Source organism: Miscanthus floridulus, unplaced genomic scaffold (assembly GCF_019320115.1).
Source record: "Miscanthus floridulus cultivar M001 unplaced genomic scaffold, ASM1932011v1 fs_660_1_2, whole genome shotgun sequence".
NCBI classification, from domain to species: domain Eukaryota; kingdom Viridiplantae; phylum Streptophyta; class Magnoliopsida; order Poales; family Poaceae; genus Miscanthus; species Miscanthus floridulus.
Window position 1 is genome coordinate 41,212 of NW_027097074.1, and position 19,346 is coordinate 60,557.

Genomic DNA, 19,346 nt, shown 5'->3' on the forward strand with positions numbered 1-19,346 from the left:
TGATAGTTCTCTTGTCTCTTGCCTGTTAGAGTTCCCCTTGGCCAATAAAGTTTTACAATCAAATAGATTCCTCTAAGCCTGTTTCACCTTTAGGACCTAATCTTCAAAGATAGAAAAGAAAGACAAGACTCTGGAGAGAACTGGGGATGGATTACCCTTAATGGTCAAGAAGACTCTATGCATTGGATCAGTATCTTGGACCAAATCGGCTATATTCTTCTCAAACATTGGCAGGACATCTCTTAGCTAATTCTTGGTCTCTTTTGGCAAGGTTTCCTTGGAAGAAGTGGCTGATGAACTAATTTCATCTCCATCAAGATACTCATCAAGATTGAAAGAGTAGCTCAAGGCTAGAAGATCAAATGCCAACATTTAAAGAGAATCTTGATTAAGAGGATTGGATCAGTTTATGATGAAATGAACAGCGAGATGAACGGAATACCTTTTTCGTAGTGGCCTCCACCTGAGGAGAAGGGATATCTGATGATGCACCAAAAGCATCTGGTTGAATCAGCTCCGAGCTTTCAACATTGGTATATGCAATGTCAAATTTTAGTTCATAATTATTGTAGAAGAATAAAGGGGACGTTTAACTTCACCTTCAACGCTGGTAGGATCCTTAAGTGGACTGTTAGGCTCCTACTCTTGCGTGGGTGTTTCTTTAGGCTGGCATTGTGAAAAGCCAGATGAAGAATGGAAGTCGAATAGATTAAAAGTTAAAGAAAATGCTCTAACAAGCATCAAGAAAAACTCACATTTTCTGCTGTTATGGAAGCATTGGTTATTTAAACCACAATCGGCTCCTCTTGAGGATCAGCCGATGGGGGTTCAGTTGACGCTAAGTCAAACGCCTAGGATAGCAGTCCCGCACCTAGAGCAGGTTGGGACACAATGCTCGATAGCTGTGAAAGAACAGGATCAATAGTTGAATATCATTTTTAAGGAGATAAATTATTTACCTGAGCAGCTGATGGTCTCATTCTGTGGAGTCTCTTCCTAGTAGTGGTTTTTTGGATTGTCCCATGAGCTGTCTTGCGCTTTGAAGATTGATGTGTCACGATAGTGGAGGCAGCATGAGTTTTCATCAACTTCTTTAGTGAAGGGGCAGTCGATCCCATTCTTGAAACTAGGAACGACAACGAGTAATCTATGGGACGCCCCTTCCTATCCAAGCTTAGAGGATCAAATTCATTATTCTAAAAAGGTCAATTAGAACAGTTGGTAGAGGAATTCATCGAACAATTTTCTTGAAAAGAAATGGTAAGTTACCTCTCCGTCAGAAACAAATTCTCCATCCAGAGATATACACAAAGGATGGACCAACCCGTAGAAAAGATCATAGTGTCATTCTTGCCACCAAGAGTCAAAGAGAGTAGAAGAGGAGTTGACTCTGATCTAGTCGTGCACACAAAGGGAAGGAAGGTCCGATCCCAATTGAAACACTCTAGAGGCTTCCATCACCTCACTGATGTCTTCTCTTGGCTTCAATATGTTTCTGAAGAACAATTGGGGGGGGGGGGGCTGGCCAAAGCCAAACTGACAGGCTATGAAAGATGGATTATAGAACTCATAAGTCAGGAGGTTGTCTGGAAGGGAGGAGCCTATAGCTATTTTGCCACGATCGTGATAGAATTCGGTGGAGAGAACGCATGGCTTGATGAAGGAATTAAAAATTGCAGCCGCCGCCTTGTCCGAACAGCCTGACTCAAATCGAAACTTGAATGGGAAGGTTAGCTCATCATTTTCATCATCGTTGTATGGTAACCAAGTCAGGATGCCTACATCAAACCCCCTGTAAAACTTCTTGATGGGATGGCCAATGTCAAAATCAATTATTATGGTCAATGCAACCCACCATAGCTCATGCACCGCCGAGTTCTTCCTTCTTTACCTCTATATTTCTCATCAAAATTGGAGAAAGGGAAACTCAGGCTTCTGAGATCCAGCCTTGCAATCTTATGTATATACAGGTTGAGCCACATTTATATCAACCACCAAGGGCCACTGATGGTATGCACTGATTCATTCTTCAATAATTGTGCGGCTACCTAGTATATCAGATGATAAGCAGCTTCTAGCAGATACTTTCTAAGAGGGATGTTCTTGACTACTGCTAGATGCTCTGCCATGAGTTTATGATTATAAGTCAGATAACAAGATGACCCACAGAAGATGAATCTCTCCAACCACATATTTAGAAAGGCCACATATTTCCTTTCACCAACAGTCGATTTGTCTCCGATATGGTTCAGAATATAACTTGCCCATCCTGTGCAGTCTGATATTTTGGCTAATTTCTTGGAACCAGCACTCAAGTATTCATAAGGATGCACTGACCCAGTTATCCTAAGGCCGGTCAACATGTAAACATCGGACAGGATAACAGTCATCGGGCCATGACCAAAGACAAAAGCATTTAAGGTACTGGACCAGAAATAGGACATGGAAAATCAAGAGTGAATCATTCCTCTCCATCCCGGACAATAAAAGTGTCAAACATTGATTCAAATCATACACCTCCCAATCTCCACCATTTTTCTCGGATACCCTACGAAACCAATTTCTCTACCCCTTGGGCATTTTAGGCCGGTTTCTGAAAATGATTTTGATAGTCTAGGAGGATAAATCCACTATAGACCGTTTGAAGGAAATTTGGTTGGTTTCTTGACGGATGAAATCAGATGGATCAGGATCACCCATAGGCCCAAGAAAATAAACATTGGAAGTAACAACTAATACCCTATGATTGAAAGATGTGTTAGCCCCATGATCTTATTATTGTATAACGGCCTGCATGATTCTGCCTCATGCCCCACTGATATTAGTAACAAGTTAGGGTCGTCGAATCTATTGTTGTTTCTACGGCCTGCATGATTTTATCTCATGCTCCACTGGTCATAGCGATAGATGAGATCTAATATGTTCATTAGATTTATCTTTATTAAATGGTTAAATGATGATAAGCTGTTTCTTTTATATAAAAATGGATTTGGTTATTTGTAGTCATTGGCTTAGCATAAATTAATCATTGCTGACATTCTTTTGCCATTGACTAATGTTTGTCTAAATAACAAGATCTATCCTGAGCGACAATAGATTTATCTTCCATAATCTCATGAGCTTTTAATTAATTTATTCTTATGAGTATGCTGGAATCGATTATTTAGTCGATTTCCTTCTATATCGGCTCTTAGAGCCCCCACATTCAGGACTGTCTGGCAACATAGCATGTTTCGCCTTAAATTATTGATTAACTTTCTCTCATTGTCAATTGCAGGGTTAAATTGACTGGCACGTCTTGGGAGGAGTGCGCAGGATCGACCATCCCTACGCTGGAGCTAGGCGGATCTCTAGCTCCATCGAGCGGACCCTTCCGGCTTGCTCATGTGCCCTCGGCATGGGACGAAATTTTATGCTGACACAACCAAATCCCTGCAGAAATCGACCGCCTCCGGCCTAGGGGTTGCGATCACCGGTCGACAGGGCCACAACCTGCTTTTGTACATCGCTGCACACAGCATGCCTCGGGGAGGCGGCAGCAGGTCGTGGCGGCCACATCTGAAGGTGCTCGAGGCCAAATTGTAGGACGCACAGCACCTCTCTATGCCGATGCTAGGACAGAGGGCGTGAAAACTGCTAGCAAAATGACGTGGATGGGAGGAGGAGCGCGGGAATTCTCTATCAAAATGGGGCACGAGCGCGAGAAGAGAAGCACGAGAGAAGATTGGGGGGGGGCACCGTCAATTTGCACATATGAGGGGCGCGGGCTGAATTTTTCAGAGCGGACAAATCTTGGGGAAGGTTTGGGAAGTTGTTGGAGCGGTGTTTTTTTCTCTAAACACATAAATTTCAGTTTTGGGGTATTATTAGCCTTCTCTTAAAGATGCAAGAGAGACTTACTACTAATAGCACTTCTAATTCTACTAGGATTGCGTATAGAATTCTACTCGTAGAGAGCTTTACAGGGGACTCTTTCTTATAAATAAAAGGTGGAACCATGGAAGTCATAGATATCAACTAAACTAACACGGTCTCATGCAAGACTCGTGAGAGTAATTGTATCTAGGAGCAATTTAAAAGATTTAGAAATGCTATATAATACATATGTGTTTTAGCAAAAAAACATATGGATTTTTTTGGCCTCCTCCAGCCGCTGCTCGTAGATGTCCAACAACTTCTCTAGGTCCTTCTTCCTCTGCTCGAACAACTTCAACATCTCCTCCGCCTTCTGCAGGCTCGCCTGACTCTGGCTCGTTGCCGGCTGCTGCGACCCGGCCACACCGCACTTGCTGCTGGACGCGTCAGCGTTGCTGCCCATAGCGACGTCCCTGGCGTTGAACCCGTTGTCGGTGCCGTTGCCATTGTTGTCGTTCTGCTGCCTGGGCAGGGTGGGCGGCAAGATGGCGAGGCTATAGACTATCTCGGCGCTGGGCGAGTCGAAGCTCTGTGCCTCCGTCTGCAGCCACTGCTCGATGGATGCATGCTTCAGAGCGCCCGTGCCGATCAGGTCCGGGTTGCCCTGCTTCGCGTCCGCGTCGGCCATGGCAGTGGCGGTGGCGGCGGCGACGGCGATGACGACGGATCTATGATTTGTCCTTTCATAGAAAAAAATTATGATTCGTGATTTGTGATCTGTGGAGGCTGGAGGTAGAAGAAGGGTGGGGGCTGTTGAATCTTAATCCTATGGTGAAAAAAAATCATGTGTTGAAACTGCATAAAACATATGGTTGTTTAGTAGACGGACTCTAAACGATTAGAGTAGCTACAATCACTTATACTGCTTTGGATTTGGAGTTCTACCTATAGAAGTTAGGCCTTGTTTAGTTGCTCCTAACTCCCAACTTTAACACTATAAAAAAAAAGATTACCCGTCACATCAAACTTATGGTACATGCATGGAGTACTAAATGTAAACGAAATCAAAAACTAATTGCACAGTTAGGTTGTACTTTGCGAGACGAACGTTTTGAGCCTAATTAGTCAACGATTGGATAATTATTACCAAATACAAACAAAATGTTACATTACACTACAGTACACACAGTAAATCCGACGGCGCCAAATTCAGCCAACTAAACGTGGCCTTATAGGTTTTGTGGTTGGTTTCATCAAAGTTCTATTTTTCATCAAAACGGTCCGAGGCTGCTAACAGAACCGTCCCCTACAGGCTACGGCCCTACTCCTGCCTAGGGTTGGAAGCTTCTGTATGGCCTCCTCGGCGGTCGTGCCCCGCCTCGCGGGCGAGGCCTTGCGGCCCAACGTCCTAGCCTCCGCAAATGGACTCTCATCCTCGCGGGTAGCCGTTACGCGCCACTGGCGGGGCCGCGGCGTCCGGTGCTGCACGGCTGGTAGCTCCGGCGGGGGCGCCGGCGCCGGCGCCGTGGTCCCCGGGGAGGAGTTTGTGGGGTTCTTCCGGGAGGCGTGGCCGTACATCCGGGGCCACCGTGGGAGCACCTTCGTGGTCGTCATCTCCAGCGAGGTCGTGTCCGGGCCGCACTTCGACCGCGTTCTGCAGGTATTGGAATGGTTGCTTGTGATGTTGTATTTTTGAGCATTTTGGATTGGATTCATCTGATGATTTCTTCAGAGGAATAGTACATTTGAGGTCCTGCTGTGTATTTTTGGGTTGAGCGTTGAATTTGATTTAGCTGCTTTGTACCAATTGGCCAGCTTAGTTTTTGTTTTTCTCTGCAAAAATGGTCCGACCCAAATAATTGAATCGTTTACATCAAAAAATTATGTTGGTGGATTATAATCTTTTCCATTCAGCGTGCTGGATCACACAGTTGACTTCAATGATTGGGATGGGAATTGAGCATCACGGTCGGTTAACAATTTGAGGATCCTGAGATCCTGACTGGGATGCCAATTGTAGGTTGAGGCTATAGTTGTGTTTCTTTGTTTGGCAGCAAAATTGTATTGTAGACCATATATAATAAGAAAAAAAAACAACACTACTAAGGAACAAGGGGGCTAGACAGCATCAGTTTCCTGTTAGGTATTAGTTCTGTGTTAATCTTATTCTAAGGATGAGTGTTTTGCCACAGCTTTATCTTCTTTTATTGTCATAAGAAATTCATGTCATGGATTCCTCCTTTAACCACACTTTTCTTTTTAAAAATACGCAGGACATATCACTTCTTCATGGTCTGGGGATTAAATTTGTTCTTGTTCCAGGAACACATGTTCAAATTGATAAGCTGTTGTCAGAACGAGGTCAGTTCTGTACAACACCCTCCACCATTCTATTTGCACATGCCTGTGCTCATAAAATTCTACCAGATTTTAAAACAAACCAGCATATAGGATGGCTACTAATCATATAAAAACTATTATAAGAAACTTAGAGAATTGTTTAGCTGCTGTGGCATATAGTTTTCTTAGCCATTTGGCCCTCAGAGCTCCAGGTCAATATATTTAATATGCTTGCAGATTATCTTGGCTATAATTAGAATTTGGTGAAGTGCATACATTAGTCAAAATCTGAAGCTTTGTTAGCCTTCAGTTGCTTTTGATTGCACGCAGACTAACTTTTTTCTACACTGTTCTGTCCTTTTGCTAACATCTATTGGTTTGATGATTCTTACTGCATCTATATATCTCTTGCTTTCCTATAAAGCATGTGTTTAGCTTATTAAATTTTGTGTAGGGAAGAAGGCCAAGTATGTTGGTCAGTACAGAATTACTGATAAAGATGCGAAAGATGCTGCAATGGATGCAGCTGGTAGGATACGGTTGACGATAGAAGCTAAACTTTCTCCTGGTCCTCCAATGTTAAATCTCCGTAGGCATGGTGTTATTGGACGTTGGCATTGTCTTGTGGATAACATTGCAAGTGGCAACTTCCTTGGTGCTAAGGTGAATATCTATTAGTAGCTGAGCTTTTGAATATCTGACTTCCATGTAGTTATTATATATTTATTTCGTAGCATATTCTTTGTGGATTCCAATGTTTGTAAATGGCTCTTCATAAGAAAGATAAAACACTATTTTTCTTTCCTAACTTTTCATTACACCATAATAAAATCATACAATCCATAGTGAAACCGGATGCTCCACAAATAGGAGTATGGTTATTATTTGTGTTCATTGTCTTGCTTTGTTTGTGCTATTTATTAGCTCTGCTGAACTTTACTCGACTGCGCAATGGCAATACTGAATATATGTTTTTCTTTGGCAGAGAAGAGGAGTGGTTAATGGTATTGACTATGGATTCACTGGTGAAGTTACGAAAATAGACGTTTCACAGATAAGAGAAAGGCTTGATAGTAATAGCATAGTTGTTGTCAGCAACATGGGGTACTCTTCATCAGGAGAAGTGTTAAATTGCAAGTATGCTTTCTTAATAATTATTATTATTTTATGTTTTTTCGTATGATTGTACAAAAAAAATTTGTAGTTCTATTCTTACCACCAAGTCGAGCATAATATCATATGAATGACATGTGCAACTGTCCTATCTTGCAATTAATTTTCATAAAACCTGCTCCGTTGCATATATTGCAGCTAGCATATACTAAACAAAATTGTTTTGTCTTGTTTGCTATAATTCAGCACCTACGAGGTTGCTACTGCATGTGCTTTAGCCATGGAGGCAGATAAACTTATCTGCATTGTAGATGGTCAGATATTTGATGAGCATGGGCGAGTCATTCATTTCATGTCTATTGAGGAGGCAGATTTGTTGATTAGAAAGCGTGCTAAGCAAAGTGATATCGCTGCAAGTTATGTCAAGGTTGTGGATGAGGAAGGCATCAATTCTCTGCATAAAGGGGACAATGGACCATCATTGAGTGCCAAGGCTCATATTATAAATGGGTATGCTGCTGCTTTTCAAAATGGATTAGGTTTTAACAATGGAAACAGTATTTATTCTGGTGAGCAAGGGTTTGCTATTGGTGGTGAAGAACAGTTAAGCAGATCAAATGCTGCTTCTTTTCAAAACGGATTGGGTTTTAACAATGGAAACGGTTTTTATTCTGGTGAGCAAGGGTTTGCTATTGGTGGTGAAGAGCGGTTAAGCAGATCAAATGGCTATCTTTCTGAGTTGGCTGCGGCAGCATATGTGTGCCATGTAAGTGTTTTGCCCACATGATACTCTTTATTCTGTTATAATTATAAATTCTGTGGCCCTGACTGAAGACTAATATTTTTCTATATAGCGCCTTAGTATGTACATTCACCTTTTAAAAGTTATCCTGTACAAAGCAGTAAAATTGTCTTCTGAATTTCCTACCTACAATTAGTGTTCTTGATTAATATATAGTGATCATGCGCTTCGTATATGGGATCTGCATGCATGGTTGATGCTGTGCTTCCTGAAGTGTTTTCGTAAGGAAGGCAGTATGTTGTAGTATGTTATATGCATGCAGCTTCTCAACTTACTGGCTGTTTGCATCATGGGATAAGAGGATGGGAATGGGATAGGGATTGAGATATGAACTTGGTTGAGAATAGAGTTAATATATTGCAAAATGGGAAGGGTGGAGGGCTGGAATTAATGTGGCTTCTCAACTTACTGGCTGTTTGCATTGTGGGATATAAGTGGATAGGGGATTGATATATGAACTTGGTGGAAATAGAGAATTAATATATTGCAAATTTGACAACTGGGAGTTCAATACAACTGGCAGCTTGGTTGGCTCTGGTTACTTACGCACTATGGGATTTTTTTTTTGCTCTTGGGTAATGGTAGAAAATATTGCGAAGTGGGAGGATGGAAGGCTGGAATTGACACAGCTTCTCAACTTATTGGCTGTTTGCATAGCAGCAGCATGTTGTAGTACAGTGGAGCATGTAGCTATGAAGTTCACCTGGAGATTACAGGGTTGAGCTTAGTTTGCGGGAGCTGGGAGGAAACATGTGCTGTGATCTTTGCATTTTTCTCTTTCTACAATGAAAGCAGTTGTCCAGTGCACAGCTACTATATTGCGTTGGAATGTTTAAGCTTACAATTTGGAAGCCTCTATTTGTTAGCTTGACTATCTATTTGTTCCTTCCAAATGTCAGGGTGGCGTTCAAAGAGTTCATATTATAGATGGATCTGTAGATGGATCACTGCTATTAGAATTGTTTACGAGAGATGGAGCAGGAACAATGATAGCTAGGTATTTTGAAGCTCTTCTTTTATCAACTTTTTGCTCAAATTTGTTGTTTTAGAGTTCATTTCAATAATCCAGTGCCTGCATTATCTTTTATCAACATGGGTGCTATATCCTAGATATGTAGTATAATTCGTTTTTGTAGTCCTTATTACTAAAAGAAACATTTTCATATGAGTAATGAAATGCCTTAGTATGTGTCGAGTATGGAGATATTCTTGGCTGAAATTTATGCTTGTATAACAAATGTTTGCCATGAAAATTTTGAAGAAATAAGCGCCTTTGGAAATTTAGCATCTACAATCTGTCATGGGAGTTCCCTAATCCTTACCATATGTTTTCAGGGATGTTTATGAAGGAACAAGGATGGCTACAGCGGAAGATCTTCCTGGCATAAGAAAAATTATTCGGCCACTGGAGGATTCTGGCGTTTTGGTGCGGAGAACAGATGCAGAGGTGAGTTAGTGGATAAATACTTTCGATTCTAACATTCTTTTGTATCTTCCTTGCGCTATGCTTTAATTTTGTTCTTGCTACTGCTATAATGGATCTTTCTTTTCTATTCTCTTCAGCTTCTTGAAGCGTTAGAATCATTCTATGTTGTTGAAAGAGATGGTTCAATCATCGCTTGTGCTGCTCTATTTCCATTTCCCGAGGAAAAATCTGGTGAAGTTGCTGCAATTGCTGTATCTGAAGAATGTCGAGGAAGAGGTCAGGGGGACAAGTTACTTGGTATGTTCTTTGCTACATGGATAATCAGAATCCGTTCTCTCTTCATTGGTTATATTGCAACCCTCTGCCAGGTTGCCACAACCATTTCTCCAACACCTGCGCACATGTTCCTTTGTGCGCTTTCTCACATGCGCACACAATCCCTAAATATTATAACAAGATAACAGTCCACCTACCATTAATGTGGTGTTAAAGTGGGGGTCTCTGTTTTTTCAGTTAGCGTATCCTTTTACCCATTTTAAAGGAGTTTCAGTCTTGTGGCATTTTTAATAGAACAGGCTAAGAAGTCCTATTTTTTTGTTGCTCATGGTGGTTGTCATTCTACAGATTATGTCGAGAAGGTGGCATTATCCCTTGGTCTCGAGAAATTATTCTTGCTTACTACACGAACTGCAGACTGGTATTTACCTTTGTTCTTCTCTTGACTCATTACTATGTGCAAATAGTATTTACCTTTGTTCTTCTCTTGACTCATTACTATGTGCAAATAGGAGCAATGCTCTGGTTTTCAGTTTTCTGTATGCTTGCTTCTACCTTGTGCTTAATTTTGAACTGTCGCAGGTTTGTGCGGCGTGGCTTTTCAGAGTGCTCAATTGAATCTATCCCCGAGCAGAGGAGAAAACGTATCAATTTATCCCGTGGATCCAAGTATTATATAAAGCAGCTGCAACCAAAGCCTGCTGGGGTTAACGCCAACAATTTTGTCATCAGATGACTCAGCATGCACTGAGCTGGGTGCCACAGAAGATATCAGCTAAGATTACACCAATTTTGCGCTTGCCCAATGGCATAACTTCACAAAGAAACAAAACACCATTTTACTGTCGCTGTATTTGAGAGATGATATCCTCCTTGTTTAAGTGTGTGAAGGAAGTTTGTTTCGCCAATAGAATCAAGGCAGAGAACAAATAGCTGATTGAATTATATGTAATGTAAACTATTAACAAGCAATACCAAATAGAGGCATGCAGTCAGAACTAGTGAAGCAATTGGTTCTATAGTATCCATAGATGTGTCAGTCTCCCCCAACAATCCTAAGGTTAACCCCCGCAGGGCAGATAGGACACGTCACCCCAAAATCTCCTAGCCACAAGTTCATTCGGTACAGTCTCCCAGCCACAAGTTCACTCGGTATAAAAAAATCTTACCAGCCACCCCCTTCTCGCAAAAAAGAAGCCGCCTGGTCTCTCTCTCTCTCTCTCTTAGTCTTCCTAGGTGGTGGCGGGTGTGGCGATGGCGCACCACTGTGGGTGGCTCGGCGGCGGCCCCTTCCCCCTCCGCCTCCTTCCTCCCTCTCTCTGCTCTCGACCCCCCCCCCCCCTCTCTCTGTCTCTCCACGCGGCGGCGCATCTAGGCGGATAGGACGAGGCGACAGCGGCCAGGCCGGCCAACGGCGCGGGTGGCCCGGCGGTGCCTCTCTCTCTTCCTCTCCCTCTCCCTCCCTCCAGATCTGTGACCGCATCGGTCGGACTCCGGCGCACCGGCGTGGCCAGGCCCCGGCGGTGGGCGCAGCCGTCTCCCCTCCCCTCACTGCGCGCATCTCTCTCTCTCTCTCTCTCCCTGATTCATTTGGTTTTTGCTTCCTTGCCAAAAGAGTAAAACTTTTGTTGTTAACTACAACATGCAGCCCGATAAGTGGGATATTGAGAAGCTCATTGCAATGTGTGTGCAAGAGAAGGAGAGACTTAAAAGCTCACAGGGTGACTCTGCAAACCTTATGAAGAATAATAAAAGGAAGAATTTTAATGCCCAACCTCATGGGAAAGCCTCTTAGATTGATCACCAGCAGAAGAACAACAATGTACAAGTTAACAAGGATCAGTGCAAATGGTGTAAGAAGCGTGGACATTACCAGAAGGACTGTCTAGAGTTTCTAAAGAACCTTCTGAAGAAAGGTGAGGATATTATTACATTCATAGATGAGTCCTTATATTTAAGTTATTCAAAATCTACTTGGTGGATTGACTCAGGTACAACTATTCATGTTGCAAATTCATTATAGGAATTCCATATGAGGAGGACCCTACAAAGAGGAGAAAGCAGAATTAAAGTAGCAAATGGAGTTGAAGCTGAAGTTGAAGCCATTGGAGATCTCTTTCTAGAATTAGTTGATGGTTTTTTACTTAAGCTTTTAGATGTTCTATATGTACCCTCTTTGTGAAGAAACTTAATAAGTATTTCACGTTTAGATGACGATGGATATGATTGCCATTTTGGTAATGACAAATGTCAGATTGTTTATAATAATAAATATGTTGGTCTTGCCTTCTGACAAGACAAGCTTTATTTATTATCACTTTCTGAGAATATGAATGATGTAAGTACTGAGAATAAGAATGCTTCCTTGTCTATGAATGCAACAAATAAGCGGAAGAGAGTGCATGATGTATCTTCAAAATTATGGCACCATCGTTTAGGCCATATTTTGAGGGGGAGAATAGAGTGATTGATTAATAAATCAATTCTTCCACCTTTAGAATTTTTAGATTTAGAACAATGCATAGATTGCATAAAAGGAAAATACATTAAGAAAATAAAGAAAGATGCCAAATGAAGCGTAGGAATTTTAGAAATAGTTCACACAGACATATGTGGTCTTTTTCCTGTGAAGAGTGTGGATGGTTATGATTCATTTATAACATTCACAGATGATTATTCTCATTTTGTCTATATTTATCCAATTAAGGAAAGATCAGAAGCATTGGATAAATTTAAGATATTTAAGGCTAAAGTAGAAAATCAACACAACTTAAAGATTAAGGTAGTAATGTCCGACCGTGGGGGGAGTACTACGGTCGACACACCCCATATGGCTAAGTTCCTGGACCCTTTGCAAGGTTCTATAGGAAAATGGCATAGTAGCCTAGTATTTTACACCGGGCGAGCCTCAGCAGAATGGAGTAACTGAAAGACGCAACCGTACCTTAATGGATATGGTAAGAAACATGATAAGTTACTCTTCTTTACCGATAAGTTTATGGATGGAGGCGTTGAAAACCGTCATTCATATTCTTAATCGAGTGCCAAGTAAGTCGGTGCCCAAAACACCATATGAGTTGTGGACAGAAAATGACCCCTGACTTAACTATTTACGTGTGTGGGGTTGTCCAACTAAGGCAAAAGTATTTAACCCAAACATAGAGAAGCTAGACTCTAAGACAGTCAGTTGCTATTTTATTGACTATCCAGAAAAGTTAAAATGTTATCGCTTCTATTGTCCTATCAGACAAACGAAGTTTATAGAAACAAGACATGATGTCTTCTTGAAGGATGATATGATCAGGGGGAGCATGATAGCACGAGATATTAGTTTTGAAGAGAAGCGGGTATACGTGTCCACTCCTATGGTTCAGGAGCCATTCTTCACGCTACCTATTTGTAGCTGTACCAACAGTGAAAGACACTATAGTAACATCACCTGTTATTAGTTCTCCTGTGGCAACAATGAATGAACATGAGAAACTTGTCCTTTAGAATCCCCTAGAATCCGTTGTCACACATGAGGGAGAGGAACAACAACCTCATATAGAACAAGCGTCATCTAACAAGGCTCCTAGAAGATCTCAAAGAGTTAGGAGATCAGCCATTCCTGACGACTACAAAATTTATGAATGTGAGAAATTTCAAATGGAGGGTGATCCCACCTCATTTAAAGAAGCCATGAGAAGCGCTCACTCATCCAAGTGGCTTGAAGCCATGGACGATGAAATGAAATTAATGAAAACCAACGGTGTTTGGAACTTAAAAACAATTCCTAAAGGTGTCAAGACAGTATGTTGTAAACGGGCCTACAAAACTAAATATGACTCCAAATGGAATATAGAAAGATTTAAAGCGCGACTTGTGACGAAAGGTTTCACGCAAAGAGAATGCATAGATTATAATGAAACATTTTCTCCAGTCTCATGTAAGGAATTCTTTAGAATAATAATGGCGCTTGTAGCACATTATGACTTAGAATTACATCAGATGGATGTAAAGACGACGTTCCTAAATAGGGATCTGGAGAAAAATGTTTACATGGCACAACGAAAGGTTTTATTGTGGAAGGAAAAGAACATATGGGATGCCGCCTAAAGAAATCTATTTACGAATTAAAACAAGCTTCAAGACAGTGGTATTTAAAGTTTGATAGTATAATAAGAAATTTTGGGTTTCAAAAAAATGTAGAGAACAATTACGTTTATACAAAGTTCAAGAATGAGAAATATATTTTCCTTGTCTTGTATGTGGATGACATCTTGCTCGCTAGCAGTGATGTTAATCTACTACTAGAAACTAAAAAGTTCTTATCCTCAAAGTTTGATATGAAGGATCTCGGTGAAGCTTCATTCGTCCTAGGAATAAAGATTCACCGAGATAGAGAAAAGTAAGTTTTAGGATTATCACAAAAGGTATACTTAGAAAAAGGTTATAAAGAAATACAGTATGCAAAATTATAAGTCTTCACCTGCTCCCATAGTCAAGAGCGATAGATATAGAGAATTTCAATGTCCCAGGAACCAATATGAGATTGATCAAATGAAAACGGTTCCATATAGTTTAGCTGTCGGAAGTTTACAGTATGCTCAAGTGTGTACTCGCCCTGACTTAGCATTTATTATCGGGTTACTTGGCAGATATCAGAGTAATCCAGGAATAGAATACTAGAAATTAGTAAAGAAAATTTTGCGTTACCTGCAAGGTACGAAGGGTCTCATGCTAACGTATAGAAGATCTGATTCCCTGCACATAGAGTGGTATACAGATTCTGACTATGCGAGAGATGATAGAAAATCCACGTCAGGATACATATTCACTCTCGCAGGAGGAGCTATATCGTGGAAAATCTCAAAGCAAATCGTCACTACTGAAAGGTCCTTGTTTGGTTTTGGTAATTGAGTGACAACCTAGGTGGATTAATTGTGTTTATGTGAGATACACATGTGATTAGTCCATAGGTACATGTGTGTGAGCAACATATGTCATGAAGGTGAAAATGGCTTGGAGATGTTGCAAAGCTCACTCATGTGATGATGAAGGAGCTTAAATGCACATGAGACATGACATTGAGTCATGTGATCAAGGTGGAGAAGATCAGGACAAGACTTGGCTTGATGGATCGGTTGCAAGCGTGAAGGGCAAGTCGAAGGCTTTGGAGTGATAGACCATGTGGTGGTGAAGCTTGAGCAAGACTTGGCGCCGATGGACGATAGCAACGGTGAAGAGCAAGTAAAGTCAAGATCGATGAACCAATATGATTATGTGATGATATGAAGTGGATCATATCATTGTTGATCGTGTTGGTGCATGTGTTGCATCGACATTGGAGGAGATAGAATGGAATATGCAAGGCAAAGGTATAACCTAGGGCATTTCATTTCACCGGTCATAGGAGTGTAGAGAAGTTTATGACCGGGTTTAGGATAGATGGCCGTACTATCAAGAGGGGTAAACTTGTTTGCATATCGATCATCTAGTGCCACTTGAGTGATCTAACTTTGCATCGTCGCTAGGATCGAGTGGCGTGGCAAGTTTAGTGGCTAACATCCTTTGGGAAATGATTGTGAAAAGCTAACACACATACACATGGTAGTGTACACTTGGTGGTGTTGGCACATTTACAAAGGAGGTGGTGTTTGCAGGGTTGAGATGGGTTTGGGTCCCTCTCTCCCTCCTGCCTCGCAAGCTCGGCGAGATTCGGCGCTTTCGGAAAAATGAAATGCCTATTTTCTATTGCGCCGGATGCAAATTCTTGTGGTTGGCACATTGGATCAAGGGTGAAGAAGTTAGAAGTGAAAACGAGTTGATCACGAAGACGCTGGCGTCGGTCAACTGACCGGACGCTGGGTCTGAAACCACCGGACGCTGGCAGGGTGTGTTCGGTCAGGCTGACGTATAGTGACGCAGAAGCTGGAGTGTGACCGGACGCTGGGCTACGTCCAATCACGTGTGACCGGACGCATCCGGTCGAAGAAATACGCCTCGGGTACCTTACTGGAAACGATCAGACACTGGGGTTCAGCGTCCGGTCAGTTGAAGCTGCTGCGTCCGGTCCGGTCAAGTGACCGTTGGAATCGGGACACGTGGCCATCTGCGGGCGATCGGACGCTGAGGTCCAGCGTTCGGTCAACACGACTGGAGCGTCCGGTCGGCCCGACTTTTGCCCAGTGAAGGGGTAACGGCTAGTTTAGCCCTTGGGGCTATAAATAGAAGTGGCCTTCGGCCATGGCAGGTGCAGAGCACCTTGGGAGACTTTGTGTCCATGCTTGAGAGTGCTTGGGAGCCCTCCATCTCACACATACTTGATAGTGATCATTCGATTGTGTGAGTGAGCGATTCTAGTGCATTGCATCGTGAGGTTGCATCAAGTGGCACTAGGTGATCGAGTTGCAAGCCAGTGGTGCTTGTTACTCTTGGAGGTTGCCACCTCCTAGACGGCTTGGTGGTGGTCTCCGTCGAAGCGCGCAAGAAGCTTGTGCGGCGCTCCGGAGAAGTGCTATGAGGGGCATTGTGCTCGCCCCGCGGGAGCCACGAAGAGCAACTCTAGTAAAGCGTGTCATTGAGCTACCCTCACTCAAGGGGTATGTTCTTGCGACGCCCAACGTGCGGGCTTAGCGGGTGATGCTAATTAGCCACCGAACCACCAAGTGAGCGGTCGACACAACGGGAACTAACGTGTTGGCAAATACGTGAACCTCGGGAGAAAAATCATCGTGTCAACCTTGTTCTTCCCGTTGGTTTGCATCCCCATTACACAAGCTTGTAATTACTTTTATACATATTAAGCTTGTGTAGTTGCTCTTGTAATTAGATAGCTTGTGTAGCTTGCTAATTACCTTCTTGCTTGTGTAGCATAGAAGTAGCTCCCTTGCGTGGCTAATTGGGTTTTAGTAACCTTGTTAGTCACATTGCTTAGTTTGTGTAGCTAAGTATTTGCGCTCTCTAATTAGGCATTGGTTGCCTTGTTATTGAGCATTGCTAGTGAGCATCGTTAGCTTTGTGCTTTTGCTTACTAGCATGTGTAGGAGCTTTCTTGTTGCTTAAAATACTAATGGCATAGGTTTGTGTAACCTTGCTCTTAGAATTGTTTAGAAGAGCTCTAGCTAGTCCGGCACCTTGGTTGCATATTTGTTATCTTTGCAAGGTGCTAGTGAACATATATAGTGGGGTATAGTCTTGGCTAGATCGATAGTTTTAATTCCGTATTTGTATCGATTAGCCAACGCGATTAAGTTTTAGAAAAGACTATTCACCCCCCCTCAAGTCGCCATCTCGACCCTTACAACTACATCGTCCACAACGTATGCCGAGTTTATAGCATGTTATGAGGCCACAAGGCAGGCGAATTGGCTGAAGAAATTCATGTCCGGGTTAAAAGTGGTAGACGACATACATAAACCACTCAAGTTATACTGCATTAATAATCCAACAATATGTTATGCTCACAACAATAAGTCAAATGGTGCTGCCAAACACATTGACATAAAGTATTATGTTGTGAAAGACAAAGTTCGGGATCATATAATTAGTCTTGAGCATATAAAACAGAAAAGATGCTTGCAGATCCGCTTACAAAAGGCTTACCACCCAGCGTGTTCAGAGAACACCTACCGGAATGAGTTTTAGGGAAAGCTTGTGATTTCTGGACAATAAGGGCCTAGTTAAGAATGTGTTTCAAAACAGAGAAGTGCATTGTAGCTGTTTAATCTAACGACAACCGACCGTGACGATGAGACACGCTCTATGCACTGATATGTGATGGAATAAGAACAAGATAAAGTAAGTTAAGTTTAAGTAATAATGTGAGATCAACGGAGAGATTGTTAGTGGTGATCTCTCCAGCTTGGTCCAACGGTTGAGTTAGGCCTTGACCTCGCGCCCTGATCGGAGGCGTCCAACCCTACATGGTTGGTGGGCCCCATCACACTACGCTATAAAGAGAGGTGGGGACTGGCGGCTCTCTTCACAAGGTTCACCGTGAGCAGCCACAGTCGCCCCACCGACATAACCCTAATCCGATCTAGAGGATACGCAACCAGTGACGGAAAGCTCCATCGTCTCGCCGCCACCGGACTTCACCGTCGGGACACCACGCCATCGCTGGACCACACCATCGGACTCTACAGCAACACCGACATCGCCATGGACGGCTCCAGCTCTTCCGCCAAGCTCTCCGACGGTCGGTGACGTCTCACATCCGCACCCCTCTCTCGTCATTGTTCATGTTCTAGGATCTTTTACCCCGAATAGAAAAGGTAGTACCCGCTAGATCTATGGCTAAGATCCTGTTCTTTCTGTCAAAATCAACTCTAACAAAGGGAGGAAAGATAACCACGAAAATCTGATCTTTCTGGCCACCCAACTACACAAAATTTACAAACTACAGCACAAGACATCCTGCAAGTTACCCCTTCTTTCGATGTGCATGGCTTCTCGGTGAAATCATCTCATGAGCGGCGCCAGCGCTGCTGCTCCTCTTGCCATGCGAATTAGGCGGCGCCACCGCTAGTTTGTCGCCGGCCTTGAAGCTCACATCCTTGCGGGGCTTCGTCGCCGGTGATCTCCCCGTGCTCAGGGCTTCCTCCCCGCTCAAGATGGGCAAGAGGTACCACCAAATGGAGGTGCAGCAGATGGCGAACACCCTCCCGAACACCACGAGGCACAGCAGCAGCAGCGTCATGGCCAGCGGCCAGTAATGGCACGGCCTCATCATCTTCCTTCCCCAGGCCCAGGACCACCGCACGCCGCCGGCCTTACTCTTCTTCGCCGGCGGCACGGTTGCCTTCGCCTGCACCGCCACGGGGTCTTCCTTGGGGCTGGAAGGCTCCGTGGGCGGCGTCGACGACTGCGAGGCCGGCTTGCTGGCCTGCTTGCTCTGCTTCTTCTTGGCGCCGTCGGCAGCCTGCTGCTCCTCCTCGTGCGGGAGCTTGACGACGATGGGCACCCACCCTTTTTTCTCCGACTGCACGAACCGGACCATGAGATGGTCGGCGTCGACGTCCGAGCCGACGCGCCGCAGGATCTTCTCCCGCTTGGACTCCAGCTCGGACAGCACGACGGAGAACTTGTCCAGCCCCCGCGACGCGTAGGGGTTGTTGTTCTTCCCCTGCTTCGCCTTGCCGCCCGCCTTCGTCTTCGCCTTGGCGACCGGCTTCCCACCGCCGGCGCCGGCGCCGGCCGCGCCCTCCTCCTTGTCGACGTCCTTGAAGCTGCCCGTGCCACAGAACATCATTTCTCGCATACCGTTTGCGACTTCCCCCCGTGTCGGGGACGACCACGACTTTTTATAGAGCCTGGACGCTGGAGCAGCACTGCAAGCCTGAGCTGCTTGTGGCTTTTCGTCTCGCCTTGGCCTCGCCATCCATCCATCCGTGCCGAGTCGTTCGTCCGGTCTCTGGACTCTGGGTGGGACGACCAGGCCAAGTGAGGACGGCGCAGCCGCGCAGGGCAGCTCGCGCTTGGTCAAGCGTGGAGGGGCGAAGCACTATTCAATCCATTTCCCCTGTCTTGCTTGCCACGTTTGACTCAGTG

The 19,346-nt window shown here is 43.8% G+C and overlaps 3 protein-coding genes across 3 annotated transcripts; 1 reads left to right on the top strand and 2 right to left on the bottom strand.

Annotated features, from left to right (window-relative positions):
- Window positions 1-4,111: 4,111 nt before the first annotated feature.
- LOC136532566 (uncharacterized) lies at window positions 4,112-4,543 on the bottom strand. The gene has a single exon (XM_066525150.1). The coding sequence runs from the start codon at window positions 4,541-4,543 to the stop codon at window positions 4,112-4,114; it is 432 nt and encodes a 143-aa protein (XP_066381247.1).
- Window positions 4,544-5,148: 605 nt separating this feature from the next.
- Window positions 5,149-10,818, top strand: LOC136532568 (probable amino-acid acetyltransferase NAGS1, chloroplastic). The gene is made up of 10 exons (XM_066525153.1): window positions 5,149-5,515; window positions 6,129-6,216; window positions 6,650-6,858; window positions 7,181-7,332; window positions 7,555-8,074; window positions 9,010-9,107; window positions 9,446-9,557; window positions 9,674-9,833; window positions 10,161-10,233; window positions 10,395-10,818. The coding sequence occupies exons 1-10, from the start codon at window positions 5,207-5,209 to the stop codon at window positions 10,546-10,548; spliced, it is 1,875 nt and encodes a 624-aa protein (XP_066381250.1). The 5' UTR covers window positions 5,149-5,206; the 3' UTR covers window positions 10,549-10,818.
- A 7,354-nt stretch (window positions 10,819-18,172) lies between these two features.
- LOC136532564 (uncharacterized) lies at window positions 18,173-19,056 on the bottom strand. The gene has a single exon (XM_066525148.1). It carries the CDS (start codon window positions 19,054-19,056, stop codon window positions 18,220-18,222), a length of 837 nt encoding a protein of 278 aa, XP_066381245.1. The 3' UTR covers window positions 18,173-18,219.
- Between the last annotated feature and the right edge of the window lie 290 nt (window positions 19,057-19,346).

What these genes read in the sequence shown, in the direction of transcription:
- LOC136532566 (XM_066525150.1), bottom strand. Translation starts at nt 4,543, where the DNA reads ATGGCCGACGCGGACGCGAAGCAGGGCAACCCGGACCTGATCGGCACG.
- LOC136532568 (XM_066525153.1), top strand. Translation starts at nt 5,207, where the DNA reads ATGGCCTCCTCGGCGGTCGTGCCCCGCCTCGCGGGCGAGGCCTTGCGG. An exon ending in TAAGCTGTTGTCAGAACGAG is followed by an intron (nt 6,217 to 6,649) that starts GTCAGTTCTGTA and finishes AATTTTGTGTAG; the next exon opens with GGAAGAAGGCCAAGTATGTT. An exon ending in GCAACTTCCTTGGTGCTAAG is followed by an intron (nt 6,859 to 7,180) that starts GTGAATATCTAT and finishes TTTCTTTGGCAG; the next exon opens with AGAAGAGGAGTGGTTAATGG.
- LOC136532564 (XM_066525148.1), bottom strand. Translation starts at nt 19,056, where the DNA reads ATGCGAGAAATGATGTTCTGTGGCACGGGCAGCTTCAAGGACGTCGAC.